Below are 17,898 nucleotides of genomic sequence, written 5' to 3'. Positions count from 1 at the left end.
TTGGATAGGGTTTTGTTTAATTATTTTCCAAATTGATAATTACCCTAGGAATCAAGTCCTACCATTTGTGAAGTAGTTTCACAGTGAAAATGGCCAGTCACCACTGATTAATTGTATTGAGTCAGGTTCTTGGTTTTGTCTGCAGTAGAAACAGTACTTACCATTGTGTGTCTCTAGGCTGAGCCCCGACTGAAAGGTCTTTATCAAATACTGGTCTTGATCATGCTCGCTGAAATCAGTAGATGGGCCACTTTTGTAACTAGACCTCAAGATAGCTGATGAAGAAACTGAGAAAGACGTGTGAAGGAGCTGGCTCATAGCTAAAGCAGTGCCTGGTATTGGGATGTGGAATAAGACAAAGCAGTGCTGTGATTGAGCCTTTCTGCCTTCAAACAACGCCTTGCTTTTTCCAGTACATCCCAGGCAAGCTCTGAAGGATACCCAGTGGTTCCCAGATTTTAGTACCTTTTTTTCTGAAGGGGCTCTCAATGTCTATATCTACTTACATTTCATGCCTTCTTGCTGGGAACGCCCGTTGTCAACAATGGGTCATTTTTAGTCTAGACAATGCCAGTGTCATGATGAGAAACAAGCACTTAGCCATGTGTGTGATGGTATATACATTGAGAAAAAGTACTGGGGTTTATTCCAGTAAATCTCTGATTCAAGGGATATTGCAGCAATGATTATTCCACATTTAAAAAAAATTATGTGGGCTGCTCTGTTTTTGAAAACTTACACATTTTTTCCTCTATTAAATTACTTCCTGGTGATGGAAATGTCTGGGATTTTTTTTATACTGCATCTACTTTCCTTTAGCTTGCACACCCCTGAGGTAATTAGTGTAGGTTAAAATTTACATAACTGACTTTGGGGTTTTGCAAATAGGAAAGATGGAAATTTATTCAAGGTGGTGAATAATTCATTTTAAAGCAAGTTTCCTGTGGTTTTTTTTTTAATCATGTAGAAGATGTATTGCAGACTCATAGAGGTTTTCTGAATAGGACCCTAAGCATTGAATTTTTGATATATTTTATTTCTTAGTGTAGGTAAAGAAATATTAACCATGACTCATTGCACTTTTCCTGTTCAATAAGATTTGAATAAACTTAACAAATTTATTAGGTAGATGATAGAGCTTTTTAAAAATTATCATGACACACTGTGACAAATATTTTACTAGGATCCAGAAGAAATAGTTTTAAATCATATTCCCATTGCCACTTCAGAGGCAGAGAGATGGAAAACAGTGCAGTTCATACAGAGAACCCTGATTCATATTTTCTTTTGAATATTCATTATTTAATTAAGATTAGGAAGATAAACAAGGGGATTGGACAGCTATGGGAGTCTGGTAATATAATCATTTTTTTTAAAAAAAATTTTCCTTCTTCTGGCTCAGTGTAAGTCTGGACTGGTAATGTCTGAACGTTGTTGTAATATTATGGCTACTTGATATTTTACATGAGGTGAGTTTTCTGTTTCATCTTATTTCTTAATCTAAGTGCCCCCCTCAAAAATCTCTATCCCAGGCATCACTGAGAGATGGATCTAGAAGACAAATTATGAACCAATCCCTCCTTCCACTTTCTGAACTCTAGCTTTAACTGCCTCAGCCCAAAACTTTAAACCCCTTCCCATCTTCCAAACTCTGGAAACACCTGACTTCTTTTGAATCATAGTTTTTGTCATTAAACCTTCTCAGAGACTTTGCACTATAGTGTTGGACATCCTCCCATATGCCCTAGCCATGGAAGCCTGGTGCCTATGCCTTGCAGGGGTGATGAAAATCACTGCTTGGTCCTTGCTGCCACTGGAAGGGGTCCCCTGTGCCTGCAAGAGCACATCCCCATGGGGCAGCCAGGGAAGAACAACTTGCCCTTTCTCTTGGCATGTTCCATGGTGGCCACAGCCCCCACTGGACTGTGGGAAAGTGGCATGAGGTGGGTTTGATCACCCTAACCAGACAGCTACCAGCTCTGCTGGAGCAGTGCCGGGACTGGAGCCAGCTCTCAGCCCTTCCTGGGGAAACAGCGTAGGTGGTGATTCACTGAGCTGGGGAAAGAAAATCAGTGCCAGCATTTGTGGGGGCGGAAGAGAAATGGGTCCCAGTCCCTGCTCCAGGGACTCCTAGTGAACTTCAGCCAAAAGCTGTCCAGGAGCAGGAGGGCTTTATTCCCACTAAGGGAGGAGCAGTGGTGAAGGGAGCATTGCCCATGACACAACTGGCATGTGGAAGAGAGCTTGAAGGTCTTGGTTTGAGCTAGTTTGATCATGTCACCTTTGTAATCGTGTATGTGTAATTCTTGACCAGGGCCTGGAGGATTTATTGCATCCATTTGAGGGTCTCTTCTGAGGCTACCAACAAATCATACTGTATTTGAAGGCAACCGTGTTATCTCTGCTTTAATTTTACAGGGTTAAAAAAGTTATGTTAAAAGATACTTGCACAGGTTTTTGTAATGTTTTTGTAGTCTGAAGAAAGGAAAGACTTCAACAGCCAGATATGGAGCCTCCAATGGGGAATTTTTCTCCATTGCCTATTACACTGTCTCCCTACCAAAATGTTTTTTTGGCTTTGAGGCTTGATGAGAGGTGGAAGTAGAGCATAATTTTACACTGTTTAGACAACAGTACAGGGTATACAGTAGGAAGCCTTCTTGTATATTGGTAGTGTTGTATGCACAATTTATGTTGGTCTCAAGGACAACAGTGGAAGATACAGGCATGAAAAATGCCCTTGAATATTCAGCAAGATCTCTGAACAGTGCAGGTCAGGAAGAAGAATTTTCTTTTCCTAAGTCTACAACCTTCAGCAGGGTTATTGTTTTCAGGTTTTGCACAGAGAAACACAGTCCAAAAGATGTGGGTGATAGCTTCCCGATGGAATGACTTTTTCAGCTTGCTGTGCAAGAACAAAATAACTTCAGGCCCTCCAGCTTCACACTGGAGAGCTGCAGAACTGTGGGGGGAGAGGACTGATCATATGAGTTAGCCTCCTATGCATTGCAACCTTCAAAAATGCCAATCCCTCTTACCAAACATTTAAAAACAATTGGGGTGAGACAAGGCATCAAGATTTGGAGCAGATTTAAAGTGGGGAAACTTGTGGGCTCTCTGGTGGTCTATGCCTAACTGCTTTGTGTGTTGTATTTTGGTGTGTGTGTACAAACACGTATACTTGTATATACATATGCATGCATATATATGATTCTGTATTAGGTGGGGTAAAAATAAGGACTATAGGACACTATATGCACAAATATACATTGTACTGATCAGACTTTAAAAACAAGATTAGAGCTCCATTTCCCTTGGAAATGATGGAGTAAACATGGAAAAATATATGGAGAGAAGTTTTGGAAAAAATAGTGGAATAAAAGAATGGTGGTTGAAATTCCTTAACTGCTTCTGAAAACCTTCAACCAGAAGTCCTAAGGCAAACCCTAGGAAAATTGCAGATTTATGGCTTTTATTTCCCTGGTCTTTCTGTACATTTGGAAACAAACTGTAAATTTTTTCTTTTTCTTTTTTTCTTTTTGGCACGTGGGACTCAAAGCACCACAAGGAAGTCTCTCACCACAAGAAACAAAAGTTGCGAGCCAGGATTCATGAATTCTTTCAAAGGTATGTCAGATAAGGGCTATTTTGTACGTCTATCTAAGTCTATCTAATGTGCTTTCTTTCCACAGATCTTTCAGTGCTTTACAGATATTAATGAATGGAACTTCTCCCAGACAAAGAACCTCAGGCCTAGAAAAATTAAGCCTGTGCTTTTGAAAGAGGCCTCTCTTTTGGATACCTTCATTTTCAGATCCCCAGCCTCGGCTGTAATTTTTAAGTGCTACACAGAGTGCACTTCAAAAGGTGACCAAATGGCTTCTCCCAGCGCCCTTCATCCCCGCCTCTGAATTATCCTTAGAGAGTGAAGGAGATGTGAATAGGAGTAATGTTTTAATGATCAAGCTATATGTGACCTTCAGATAAATATATGCATCAAATTACCTGTAAAGAAATGAATGGAGGAAATAAATAACCCTCATGATATAGTGAAGGAAGATATGTTCTGCTGTGACAGCTGATGAGCATGGTGGTGAGCGCAAAAGAGGCCTACCTTCACTGAATAAATTGTTCTCTTGAATCTAATAACCAGCAAAAGGAGGGAAAGGAGAAAAATCGTGCAACCCGAAAAGAGATCAAATGTGGTTATTTAAATGTTTGATGTTCAGTAATGAAAGCTGTTTACCTTCATAATTGTGTATTAGCAGCTAATAAAGGCAATAGATACAGTAGTTTAAAAGTAATAAAATCAACAACAAAGTGTATTTAATTTTAAATTGAATTGCAAGGAAATGGGTGTCCTAATGAACCCCCGTGTCAATGCAGCTCTAACCAAATTAAGTGAAATAATTTCCATCATGAGAAACTAAATAAGTACAAAGTTCCAAACAGACCATTCTTCTCAAGGGGAGAAGTTAACTTCTCAGATGTTTCAGCTCTATGAATTAGCTAGAGCCATTCAAGAAGCATCTCCTCTTTAGGACAACTGGACCCAAGTTGACTTGTCTGCAGCTCAAGGATAAAATTTCAAAGGTGGTTGACCCTGTGCTTCTTGTATTCAGTCCTTAGCACTGAAATCTTGTCCTTAGTTGTCACTGGCCCAGGCTTGGGCAAAATTCCCATGTACATTAGTGGGACTAGTGTCTACACAGACCTTCCAACTGATTCAGCTATTGCTTGGGCACTTACATGATTCCTCTACTGGTAGAGGAATCTGGAAAACAGTTTAGCTATGCACCAGTGGTAATTTTACTGATGTAAATGTGTATATATATGTTTAAAAAAAAGGCATAGGCAAGGTCTGAGTAGAAACTGACATGTAGCAATATACCAGGAACTTGGAGACAGGAGCATCCATTTCAGAAGAGGGGAATTTGAACTATGTGTTACCTAGATAGCATGTGTGCATGAGTCTGGGATGTTTAGCATTATTATGGAGTATGTAATTTTCTTGATAAAGACCCATGTTATTTTACAAGTGTTGAGGCTTCTCATATTATCACCTAGCCTGCAAAGGAGGAACCAGGAATGAAGACATTTGAGTTGAATTTTCCAAATGCAAGTCAGTAAATACTGAAGAAATGTTGCAGAAGAGCAGTCCAGGGAAATGTTGTTGGTTTTGATTCTTGATTTTTTATTTATTTATTTTTTTAATGAACACCAAATTTTTGCATTTTCTTTTGTGTCTAAAAACTTAACTGAATACAGGGCTTGGAAACATAAGAGAGCCTGTCCTCTGATTGCCTGTGTTGCAGACACCCAGGCTGCTACAGAATTGCAACTGTACATGAAACTGATTTCTTCTTGGCTCTGTATGACTCCTCTCAGTACACTGCAGGCAGCTCCCTTGACCTTCAGGGTGGCATGTGGCTGGCCCTCAGCCACGAACAGCCCACTCAGCCTTCAGCTCCTGAGAGTCATCATGTCTTTCTCTGTTCTCTGCTGCCTTGTCCTGGCTTCACCTGCAAGTGTGGCTGGAGCATTGCCAGCACTGGCATGGCCAACCGACCCTCCCCAGCCTTTTAAAGTGGGCTGTGGAAGCAAGAGCTGAAGTGTTTTGAAGCCAGAGGAACATCTATAGACGTTTTCACTTAGGTCCATTTCTATTTAGACACTGGTTCTCATGGTTCTGTGTCTGCTGAAAGATGGGATGGGATTGATAAAGCATACAGTTTTATAGTGCTTACTGTAAATGACTTAGTTTTGTATTTGTTCCTGCTGTGCTCTAGGAACAAGGCTTTCTCCACAGGGTACCATGCCTTTTGTGTATCCTGTGCACTAAGCAAGGCAGCGTTAGGTTATCCAGTGTAGGGCTGTTCTTATGCTATCTGCTGGCATTCTGTGCTACAGGGACCTTTCTTTTTTTAAAAAAAAATCTTTGATTTCATATAATTACCCCCCAAATTACTTTAACTACACAAGAAATTAACATATGAATGCCAAGGAATGTGTAATGGTTCACATACAGCTGAAAATTTGTGTATGTGCATGCGTGTGTATATGTGCGTATATATAATTTATATAATTTATATTATTTATATATATATAGTTTTTAATATATATAAAATAAGATATTTTAGAATATTTATAAAGATATAAGATTTATATACACATTTATAAGTTTTCTTTTTTTTTTAAAAAATGGTAAGATTTATATATATAATAAGATTTTTTCAGTGGTTTAAATCAACCCAATCCTCAAGGAACCAACGGTTTCCAAAAACTTGTTCCAGTTTATTGAAGCTGTCAATTGGTCCTCAAAGTGTTGACAGAGGCAATAGCTTCCTAGTTTAATATTCTTAACCTAGAACCTGACACCCAGTGCCAGGAAGAGCTGATCGTACATGGGCAGTGGAACTTTAGGTTCCTTATGTTGACCTGTGGCACAGACTGACAAACATTGGTCGTGTTACTGGAGCTGTGACTACATATTTCGTATGCTGCTTTTTGAAGCCTAGTCATTTCTCTGTTTTAGCACACTGTTGTTTCTCCTGGGTGCCCTGCAAGGCTTGTGATATATTCAAGGAAAACATCAAACTGTGATGTATTTCCAACGGCAAGTGCTTTCTGTGTCTGCATTGTAGTTCATTTATTTTCAGTTCTTCCCTCTTCCCTTTCTAACAGCTTCAGAGTGGGAAGTCAGCCATTGCAAGCAGAGGAGAATGGATCTGAAGAAGAAATGGTAGCCAGCTTTGGTAACTTTGCAGGTGTGAATACTGAAGCAGCAGGACCTTGTGGTAAGGTGAGGTTATCCATGAGTGCTCTTTTCCCTGATGTGAACTGCTGACTAGATCAATGGCATTGCATTTTTTTTTTTGTCTTTTCTTAGTTTAAGAGGATAGAATTTAGCAGGTTTCAAAATATGCTTTCCAGCAGAAGTAACCATACGCTTAAAGAGAATGTCTAAAGCTATTAATGATGAATCATTTGGGCATGGCAAGAGTTCTTCAAAACAGTTTGTCAGCGCTGGCCAAGCAAAGTCTTTCAGCAGGAGATGAGACAGCTATGCCACCATGCAAATGAGACAGGCTTGAAATATGATGAATCTTCTATCTCCTTTTCCTACTCGACTGACACTCGCTTTGAGGAAGGTTGTAAATGCAAGAGAGATTGTGGTATAATTCCTCAGACTGGCGTTTCTGCCCCCCAGTCACTATTCGATTATCTTCCAAATTGCTGTGTTTCAGAGAGATAAAGATTTTTTATGGCTTGCTGACTTGAAACAACCAGAAGAGCCAGAAAAGAGATGGCTAACCGGCCATGCATAGTAATTCCATTGGTAAATGACAAAATCTTTGTTTGTATGACATTTCCAAAATTACTACAGAAGATGAATCTAAAATACAAAATGTCACATTTGGCATGCAAAACTATCACAATATATTTCAGTATAAAATTCATAGAGGCGTTTAATTTAGAATGTGTTTAATAACGAAGTCTGCCTGCATCAGTAATCCTGCCTTGAGGTTTAAAAAGATTGTCTTATTTATTCACATAATGTTAATTTTTTTATATATGATTCAGAAACCAAAAATATTAAGGTTAAATCTTCATTGTTAATTAAGATTTTCTAATTAAGCTGAAAATAATTGTCATTCAGATTAGTTGTTAAGTATGGTCTGTGTTGAGAAACAAAAGAAGTTTAACAAATTCAACTGTTTATTTAACTGTTTAATTTAATTCCAGAAGCTTTCTATCTATATGGAAATATGCTATCTCTTCCAAAATAAATCCAAGACAGGATTAAAGAAGAGATTATTAGCTACTGTAGGCTTAGACTGTGAGACTACTAAACCTAGTAGTCAAGGTAGCCATTTGATTCTGAAGTGTGGCATGGGTTCTTGTATCACACTGCATTAAAAGAAGATGACCTAGTACTAGTGTTTTCTCAAAATAATGGAAGAAATTGATTCCTTGGAAAAAAAAATCACTGCTGATTTGAAGCACTAAATGATTAGTTATTGCAGAAGCAATTTTATTCGTTGAAGCCAACACTGGAGCCAAACTGGGATACCTTGTTATGTGCCTGACCCTGCAGATTGCATTTGGGCAGCACTGAAGTATCTGCTGGCATAGTGGGACAGACCCTACGCCTTTGCTCAGGCAAGACTCATAAGGATCATACTGCTGTGTCTGTTCCCCTCTGCCAACCTCCACGCTGTAAAATAAGCATACAAGGAAAGCACCAGAAAGGCATTTCTGATACACAGAACAGCATTTATTCCATACTAAACATTCTGTAACTCAGACAACATCTTGTCAACAGCAAGCAGCAGATGTTTCCTTTTGTCTGGACTTGGAATAAAGGTGCCTGTAGGGAGTTGTTATTAAACTCTACACGTGTTGCACTTTGATTACTATTTTTAAGAGAATCTGATTATATGATAATCAGAAGGTGAAAGGATAGTCTGCATATTACACAGCACTAATAGCTATGGCAAGGCTAATAATTAGTGTAAAAACATGGCCTGCCCTGTCTTTCACTCTGTGCCTGCAGCCTGCTCATCACATCACACATTGTGCCTGTCTTGCAAAGCATGCTTTATTTTCAATGGTGTTGTTTTCCAGTTAATTCTGCATTGTTATTGCAGACTAATGGCTTCTGGTGTCATACTTCAACAGCTCCACCTTCCCCCCAAGGATGCCAAACATTTTATTAGTTGTATTTGTATTATTTTTTTATCTGTCATCTCTATGACTTTTGACCTCCCTAATTGCAGACTCTCAGTTAGCAATAGGTAATTACAGGTTGAACAAGAAGCATGTTGTCTGCTTTTTGGTAGTTATTTTCTTGAAGAAATTTGTTCTTGCGAATTGTATGGTTAAAGTCATCTCAACCCAGGTCAGTAACTCGGAGCCTTCTCCCTAGGTTGACTGCTCCAGGACACCACAGCCGATAGAAATTCACATCAAATGCCTGAGGGGAGTCAAAGATAAGGTCCCTAAAGGCCATTACACCCTCAAGGTTTCTGTTCTCAGCCGCTTAGGTGGTGGCTTGCTGGAGTGGCCCAAGCTGAAGGAGCAGCCTCAGGCCAGGACAACAGTTCCTGTTAGTCACGATGGAAACTTCTACAACACTGAAATCTACTTCGGACAAAGTATCCAGACAGTAAGCAACACTTCTTCAATATGCTGTCTTTGCTTTGAAAGTTAAAACACATCCGCTCTTTCTCCTTCAGGCTTATATATTTAATGCATTCCATCATGTTCATAATTTATTTAATAATTTAAGGTGCAATTTAGGAAGGTGCAATTTTTTTCCCCCTAGGTTAACCCTCATCACTCACTCTAAAAGTGCCAAATATACACTACATCATATATGTGTTGTCAGCTAATTTTAAATTTTACTTTTACTCTCTCTTATCTATGCAGCTTGTCAGCTATGTAATTTGATTTCTGTAAAGTAGCTTTAGAATAATAAATGAATGAGTGGGTGTATATAAACACATGAATGCCCAAATCCTTCTGTGAGTTTTTAGCTCCATTGACCCCCATTTGCCAAAAAAGCAGCATTTGGATTATTTTGGAAGGAGCCCAAACACTTGAGGCTCTATTCTGTCTTTTGCGACTGAGGCACACATATTTTCCTGCCTAAGCATGCTGTGCGTGGCAGGATTGTTGTGTGTCAGTTGTTCACTGTTGTAGCTAATGCCTAGTGCTGGTTGAAACATTGGTCTCAGATAAACTCTCTGGCACATGAAAGCTTCTTTACAGTTTGAAAAACAACTCTCATCTCTCCTAGTGTGGTGTTTTTTTTTTGTGTTATGGGGCATTGGTAGAATGAGGAGGAGAGTCTTTTCTGTTTTCAATTATTTATTTTGCAGTATGCACTGAATGGTAAATTTCTTCCTCCACCTCTTCCGTTGTGTGAAGTGTTGTGTAGATACAGAACAGATAGACAGTCCTTATCCCAAAGAGCTTTCAGATAAAGCAACTTTTATGTATGGCACTGATGTTTTCAGTTACTTGTGGATAGGTCATTTCAACTATTGGATTTGTGATATATAAAGTGCTGTTAAGCCACACTTTCTGCTTTTTAATTGTTTATCATTTGTAATGGATAATGAACAGTGTCTGTAAATACAGGTGTTGGCATGAAAAAAATCATGTATATAGAGAGGGAAATTGTGAATGTGACTCTCACATGATGTTAAAATAAATGCATGTTTCTGTCAGAGAAATCATTGAGCTGGGATTCCTCCCTAGGCAGGGTGCATGCATTCTGCTTAGTGCCTTGGAGACAAAGTATTGCCTTCTCAGGCCTCATTGAAAGAAGACTATGGGCAGTACAACTGAATGACTCTGGCATGCCCTGCCTCTTGCTTTCAATATTGTGTTTCTCCTGGGTCTTGGCTGCTTCTTTTGCTCCTACCTGGGGGATGACCCTGTTTAAAATGGCATATCTCTGTTCACAATACTAAGCAAGAGCTAGTTCAGATTGACTCATCTTTTGTCCAGCTGCTCCTCAATGCAAAAGAACTCCTGACATGGATTTGTGAGGAGTATGTGCAAAGTCCATGTACTTGTCTTTCTGTTAGTCTCTACTGGGTTGCACAGACACCTCAGTAACTGCTTAGAGGTGGCTATTATGCTTCATCCAAAGGTCTGAGACAAGTGCTTGGTAGTTTTACTACTTTTCCAGAGTGTGCTTTAAAGTCCTCTTTGAGTCTCACAGAGGACATTTAATAAACATCTTCACCAAACTTTAGTTTTAGTCTAGTGAACAAATGTGCAGGTCTTGGGCAAGTCCACTTAAAATGCAGGACCGGGAGGAGAAGTTAGATTAAATGACCTTCTAATGATTCCCTGTATTCATTACTGTATGATGGACAACAAAAGCTTAATGTCATAATTTTAAAGAACCTCCTCCACCAGCTCATTCTGTAGATGTTGTATGCTGAATGATTCTACCTTTCTGTTCTTCCACCTTGGTATGTTTCAAAAGAAAGCTTTAGGATCTGTGGTGAGATGAGGCAAATTTTAGTCTTCAGATGGTTAGCATCTACTGCAAAACTTAACGTAAGTAGAGAGGTCTTAGTGGTGAGCTGCAGACGAGCATTTGGCTTTGGACACAATTTTATATACAGCACTGCTGTCCTGGGATATATTACAGGGAGGGGTGTGGGGGTGTGGAAATATAAGTGCTCACAAATGAAGAATAAGCTTTTGTTTTTATTGGCTGGAATAATGATAGGAGTTCAGTGTAAACAGGGTGAAAAGGAAGACATGCATGCTTGATATTGAAGGAAAGCTTAGTTTTAACTAATGTATTAGAGAAATTGTTCCAGAACACAACATCCTTCCAAAAATAATAACTCTGTCATGTCGGCAAAGTTGGTGTCAGCATGGGTTACCTGCTGCGTACAGAAAGTGCTGGTCATGTAAGTTAGATCTGCCTCGGGGCTAGTCTGACTTGCGCACCCGACCTTTCAAAAATGTTTTTTGTTCATTAATCAATGTTCTTTGCTCCAGCTTGCCAGCTTCCCTTCTTTCCCCTCCTTTACTGTCCTCCTTTTTAGTTTGTCAACCTACCTCCCCCAATAACCTCTGACTACATATTAGACAGTGGCTCCTAATAGCACCAGTTGAATTTTATTTGGCTTTCAGTAAGGCCAGATGGTCACACAAGTAATTATTTTCCTTAAATTATGCTGGACAAAGCACGTATGAATGCTTTGGATTGTGATAAAATGCAATTGCTGTTTCAAATGACTCTCTCCAATTTTAGGAGTAGCAACTACCAGCATGACCTGAAGGGGACTTGTTTTAAACCCAGCATTCCAAGGATGTTTTCATATATTTAGTTTATGCAAGGGGACTTTAGTCTTATATAGTTTAATGCTGTCTGGTTTGGGTAAAGCAAGAGCTATTTTGAAGCTTCACCTACATTATAATACAAACTGAACATGAACTAAAGCTGAGATTCCAAAAATGCAGCAGGTTGACTCTGGCAGCAATGAAGCTTTGTTCTTAAACTTTCAATATACTCTTGCACTGCCTGATTGTTCTCGGCTCTGGAATGAAAGTTGAGTAAGGAGAGGATAGGAAAGGAGATGAGATGTTTACTGTGCATCTAGTAATGCAGTTATGCAATTAGATTGTCCTTGGCAGCACCTGCACAGATGTGACTGCATCATCTTTACACTAGACCAAGGATTTTACTAGTATAGTTTCCTTATTGCTGTCTCGTGATGGCTAAGATCCTAGATAAGACTGAAGTAGTCAGTAAGCATTTTTTCTTCACAGTGTATATAAAGTAGTGTCTTATGACTCCATAGGATCCGTGTTCCAGTGCTAGTAAGTCCAGATTACATTTTTCAGCTTAATGATGCCTTGAAGAGCATAAATGAGTTGTGGTATGCAAAACTGTAATTTTGCTCAGAAAAAGTGGAGGTTTTTTTTAGTCAGCATTTCTTAAGTTAGTTCAATAAACGTTACAATAGTTATATGAAACAATTACAACAATAAGAACAAATCCTCACATTTCAAAGTGAAAATATTCATGGGCTTCAATGAAATAAATAGAAGTGTGGATAAAATGCTTCTCTTCTTTAACAAAAAAAAAGTTTTCAGCTATAATTTCAATTATCGGAACCAAAATATTTTGTTGTACGTTGCAAGCTTCACCTACTAAGAGAAGGAACCTTCGAGAAAGATGTTCCTATTTCAAGCATTTGCAATAAATGATAAACATTTCTGGAGTCCTTTTCCAGAAAAAAAGATTGTCTTGTTAGGAAGCAAGTTTTTGTTCAGAAGGGGAAGTTCAGATAGGAAATTTTCAGCTATTGTGAAGAGCACTATAAGCCTATGAAGTTGTCTGCAAGTGACATTTAAAACACGTTCATTAAGCTGTTCAGTCACCTGGGATGTCAATCTAGAACTGCTGAGGAGAAGCGGGGATAATCATGTCAGTGTTGGGCTCCCCAAGCTGCTTTTTAACCCAGGTCCTGCTGCACCCATTTGGCATTGGTACTTATTCTGTGCCAGCCTTCCAAAATCGACACTTCAGCAAAAAAAAATGTGAGCGCTGTTGCTACGATTTTCCCACAATGTACCTAGAACTTGGGATAGCACTAAAATGGTTCATATGCATGTAAAACCACCATTGCTGACAGAAGAGTTCACAGATCCGTAGATTTTTAAAGAGTATATCAACTGGTTAATATTTATGTATCAGTGTGGCAAGGTACTAGCAATATTATAACAGTAGATGGGTACCATTTTGTTTTACTTGAGGGAAATTCAATATGAATAAAACAGCAACTTTTCAAACATGACATTTAATCCACGCATGTAAATCATACCAGGAGATCTATTATTCATTATTAAAAGGGCACCATATTTTTATTACACTGAAAATGAAACACAAATGCTGTGAAAAATTTAGTGCCTTTTCCTGAAGTTTCAGGACACTTATCATGCAGTCATCTAGCAGGGGCTGACACTCATTTTAAAATATGGCTACAAAATTAATAAATTTGAACTCCTTTGCTTGGAAAAAGAGGATGTTCTATTTCACTGAATGAGGTGGATTTATTTTTTATTTAAAGCTTCCTAAATACTTAAGATGGCAAAGTACTTCGGTAATGTTCCCATTCGGAGTTAGATATATAAAGAATAAAGTTCAGATCTTTGTTGTTATTAGTAATTTCCAACATTTTCTTCCCTGAAGTGCATTTTGAAAACTACATATATCAGAAACTGATTAACATGACCTAAGGTATTAAATCTTAAAATATGATGAAACAAACAGTTTCAAGAACCTTATTTTCTGTATGTCAGCAGCTGTCTAAGGACTGTGATGCTTTTGGTAATTACAAAACAAGGTATCATTAGGCAAAGTAGAGCACAAACTTTTTGCCCCCCCTTATTTTATTCTTGAGCAAAATGCTGGCACAGATGAAGAATATTTAGCTCTAGGATACTTTATAGGACATAACATAAGAGTTTGATACACTATGAAAAAAGATAGGAAGTAATAATGCTTGGCAGTGCCAGAGGACTTTCAAAATGAGAGCCACTTAAATTTTCCCTGGATGCAATTATTTGTAGTTGGGATGATAAGGTGCTACATGAACCTTTTGGTAAATGTAAGAACTAAGCTTATGCAGATGCTTGTATGTATCTGAAGACTGCAGATTTGATTTTTTTTTTTTTTTTTCACACAGCAGGAACACATACTTATTACTGCTTCTATTTTATTTATCTGGGTTTGTTTGAGGTTTTGGTCTTCGATTGTTATTTGCTAAGTGTCTTTTGCAACAGCTCCTCAAAATGCATGTTTTCAGAACAATTCTGTTCTGTTGTCTCGCACCCCTGTGCCGCTGTGCTGTCCTGGGAACCGACCTCTGCGGCATGCTGCAAGCACTCCTCAGCCTGGGCACTGCTTAGACCATGAGGCCAAAGGCCCAACACTGCTCAGGCTGGCTGCTAGCCCTTCAGCAGTGCTCTTCTCCCCAAATGGCCATGAGTCTTTCTCCTTGCTGTGGGCCCAGCAGAATGTGTCACAGGAACCTCCTTTGGCCCAGTGCTGTGTTGTGCACAGATCTTGTTCCATCCATGAGCTACAGCCGTGTGGTTTCTCTGGAGACTTTTGTTGCCCATAGGTGGACTTTCCCACCATGAAAGGCTCCATTTCCAGCACCATGTGAAGACTTGAAGGGATTCATTAAATCTGGTGTGCTGATACTACAAAGCCGTTGCATCCTAGAATCTATTGCATCTACCTTATTTAGTGTTATGCAATTGATTTACATAAGCAAAAGGTTACTACTTATCCCATGTTTTGTTTTCGGTAGTTAATTGAAGTTACTTTTCACATGTTGTCTAGTAATTGTGCTCTGGTTGGAGGAGTTCTTGGAAACACCCACTGGACCCTGTGCTCCTTGAGCTTAGACCAATACTGACCAAAGATCTCAGAAATGTGGCCTATGTTATAATGCATCATATTTAACGAGGGTAGGGTATGTGGTCTGCGTTGGAAAATCTAGCAGACATATGTTAAAAATAAGGAGTGTCTAAGGACAGGCTTTTATTTTGGACCACTCCATGGCCTATTCCCTACCTAATGGGAAATTATATCTGTAAGAGAGCTTGACATGAGCCATAGGACACAATAATTATACAAAAGTCATATAATATCTGGGGCAGATCAGTGGGAAGGCAGAATGCAGCAGTCCCTGCCTGTATCCTTAGCTTCAAGTAAACTCCAAGCAACAGAGGACACCAAGAACAAAATAAATGCCTGACCCAACAAAAAATGCTGTGAGTGGAAAAACAGAGCAATTCCATGACTCACCAGAGCTGACAGTCTGGAACTGCAAAAAGGGGCTTAAGCCATGTTTTGGTCCATATCTGCAAGTTGTAGGACCCAGCAAAACACCATCAGAAGACACATTTTTTTTTTCCTTAAAATATCTGGTTTTGAAGCATTTCACATTTTAAATAGTTATCTGTGAACTTGGGATGATCAGGTTAGTTGCAAAGTTGTACTACAGAAATGGGAAGATTACTTTATGCCACAAAAGAACAAAAAATGATCCTGTTTAAACATGCAATTTTAAAACAGAGCACACAAGGAAAAGAGAGTTTTTTATCAGGAGTTGGTCTTCCTGTTTCTTTGCTAGAGGAGTGGTAGCTGAGCCCCTGGAAAGACAGCAGAGCCTGCCCAGGTCTGGACCATCCGGGAAATACTGCAGGAGCATGAACTCTGCATTGGCACAGCTTTCCTGGTGAAGGGAGCATTGCTGCATCCCTGGCTGGACCAAAGCTTATGGGGGAAGCGGATGCTGTGCTACGCAAGGCGTGATGGGGAATCCAGAACAGCATCAGGAAAGAGACCTGAGATGGAGCAGCTGGTGGAGCAAAAAGGAGAGGAAAGCTGCCTGCTCCTGCACTGGAGCCCGGGGCAGGCAGAGCAGCACTGCTGTGTGACTCAGCCCTGCGTGTCGAATGAGCCATGTCTTCATGAGACTCCTTGGCTCCAAGTGGTTTTTGAGTAAAGTATGTGTCCTCTTGATACAAAAGAAATAAACTCCTCTGTTTCGTGTCGGTGGCCTACGTTATCCCAGGAAACTCATGCTCTGACCATGCTGGAATCAATCTCAGGAATAAATGAGATGGGAGTGGCAGGAGAAGGAACTGGATTTCCTGCCTTCCTCTTACAAAGACAATTTTCTCCCCTTGCAAGATGAGGTCAGAATCTGCCCAGGCCAGCGGTATATCAACAGAAATGCTCGGGGAGGCTAGAGCTGGCTGTACCATACATTACTACTCCCTGCTGGTCAAAGAACAGAAAAGAATTAGCAGCAGATGTGCCAGGACAATTAGCAACAGATGCAGAGGCTAAAGCGCACAGAATGCAAACATTATTCCCCTGTATTTGGGAAGATAAAAGGCCAGATTCTGGTCCTCTGGTGTAAGGTAGTCATGCCGCATGTGATGCTGCCGGAGTTAACTACGCCCTGAGTTATCTCTCCTAGAGGAAAAGGAGACAGTGGGGAACGTTGCTGCTCTGGTAGCATGGGAGAGGGCAGGAGGTGTTTGCATTGGGGCACTTGGTGAGGCTCTGGGAAGGTGCTGGGGTGCTTTGGCACAGTCTATCAGGAGAAATCCTGCTCACTGCTTCTGCTGTGGGACTGGGAGTGGTGAATAAATTGCCTGCTTACAGATACTGCTGCCCTGAGTTCCAAGCAGCTCATCCGTGATCCTGAGCACATGTGCTGCACCACAACTGCTTCTGGTCCATAGTACCCACGATCTGGGAGGTTGGGATACTGGGTCAAAGGAAAGATGGTGGTACTGCATAAAGGTTTAAGGAGATCTGAAAGCTGCAGGGAGTTGTTTGAGCTATGTCAGCCTTGAAAGGTCTGTTCTCTTTTTCAGAAAATAGAAGAAAAAAATTATATGGGGAAATGAATGATAGTGCACTGCATGGTCCTCCTTTGATTTGTGTGCTCTTTTGTATTCAGATACCTGTTCAAAGACAGGCAGCGATGGAAAGCTGGGGAAGTAAGTTTCCAGCTACTCCAGGACATTCTGATGATAGATAGGACTTTTGGAAAACCCTAATAACACGATATTTTATTTTTACCTCAGTCTGTGTTTCTATTCCCTCCCCTCTGGCCTTTTATAAATTTCAAAGTTACACAAACACTTCCCCAGAATGCCCTTCCCTCTGCCTGTATGCTGGCCTTGCAGGTAAATGGGGAGGGCTTGAAATCTGGTTGTGAAAGCTCCACCTTATTTTGGCAATAACAGACTTGTCTCCAGCATTATTCATTTTACTTAGTGAAGTAATTTTTTATTTGTTAATGAAATAGTTTGATGGGAACTGCTTCCTATTTAAAAGGTTTTCTACCCATGTTTTACACCAGTGAGGTTCATTTGCTACAGTTTTCATAACCAGAAACGATGAGCTGTTAATTTATATGGTGTTTTGCAAGATTTTTCTATATAATAAGTAAATACTGAATTGCCTTTGCATATTCTAATTCACTTTAATCAAGTTGCTTTGTGGTCAAATTTTTGTGTTATTTGAATTATGTAATCTTTATCCCTTTTCTTCTAAATTGAAAGCATTTGAAGCACAGAGGAGAGGAGCAAAGGTTTATTTCTTCTCTGACAAGGTTAAAGCCCAAGAGTAAGTCAGACAAAAACCCCCAAATCGTCACGCTGGATCTGTTTATTGAAATATTCAAATAGAATTCATTCTCTCTCTAGAGTAAACAATTTCTTTGCTGGAATTATGGTGGCATATGGGGAAGGAAGATATATTACAATAAAACTGATATAAAACAGTTGAATTCAGAAATAGTGACAAGAGATAATTTTAGTTCA

General features: G+C 39.6%; 1 protein-coding gene across 1 annotated transcript in view; it reads left to right on the top strand.

Annotated features, from left to right (window-relative positions):
• The window catches only part of LOC141929914 (uncharacterized), a 128,232-nt gene that overhangs the window by 684 nt on the left and 109,650 nt on the right, over nucleotides 1–17,898 (top strand). Inside the window, exons 3-4 of the mRNA XM_074840323.1 lie at nucleotides 6,685–6,802; nucleotides 8,930–9,169. Coding sequence (XP_074696424.1) covers nucleotides 6,685–6,802; nucleotides 8,930–9,169 — 358 coding nt within the window. The remainder of the gene's footprint in view (nucleotides 1–6,684; nucleotides 6,803–8,929; nucleotides 9,170–17,898) is intronic.

This window comes from Strix aluco, chromosome 1 (assembly GCF_031877795.1).
Source record: "Strix aluco isolate bStrAlu1 chromosome 1, bStrAlu1.hap1, whole genome shotgun sequence".
Taxonomy (NCBI): domain Eukaryota; kingdom Metazoa; phylum Chordata; class Aves; order Strigiformes; family Strigidae; genus Strix; species Strix aluco.
The sequence above is the reverse complement of the archived record's forward strand: the minus strand, read 5'-3'. Positions and strand labels throughout refer to the sequence as shown.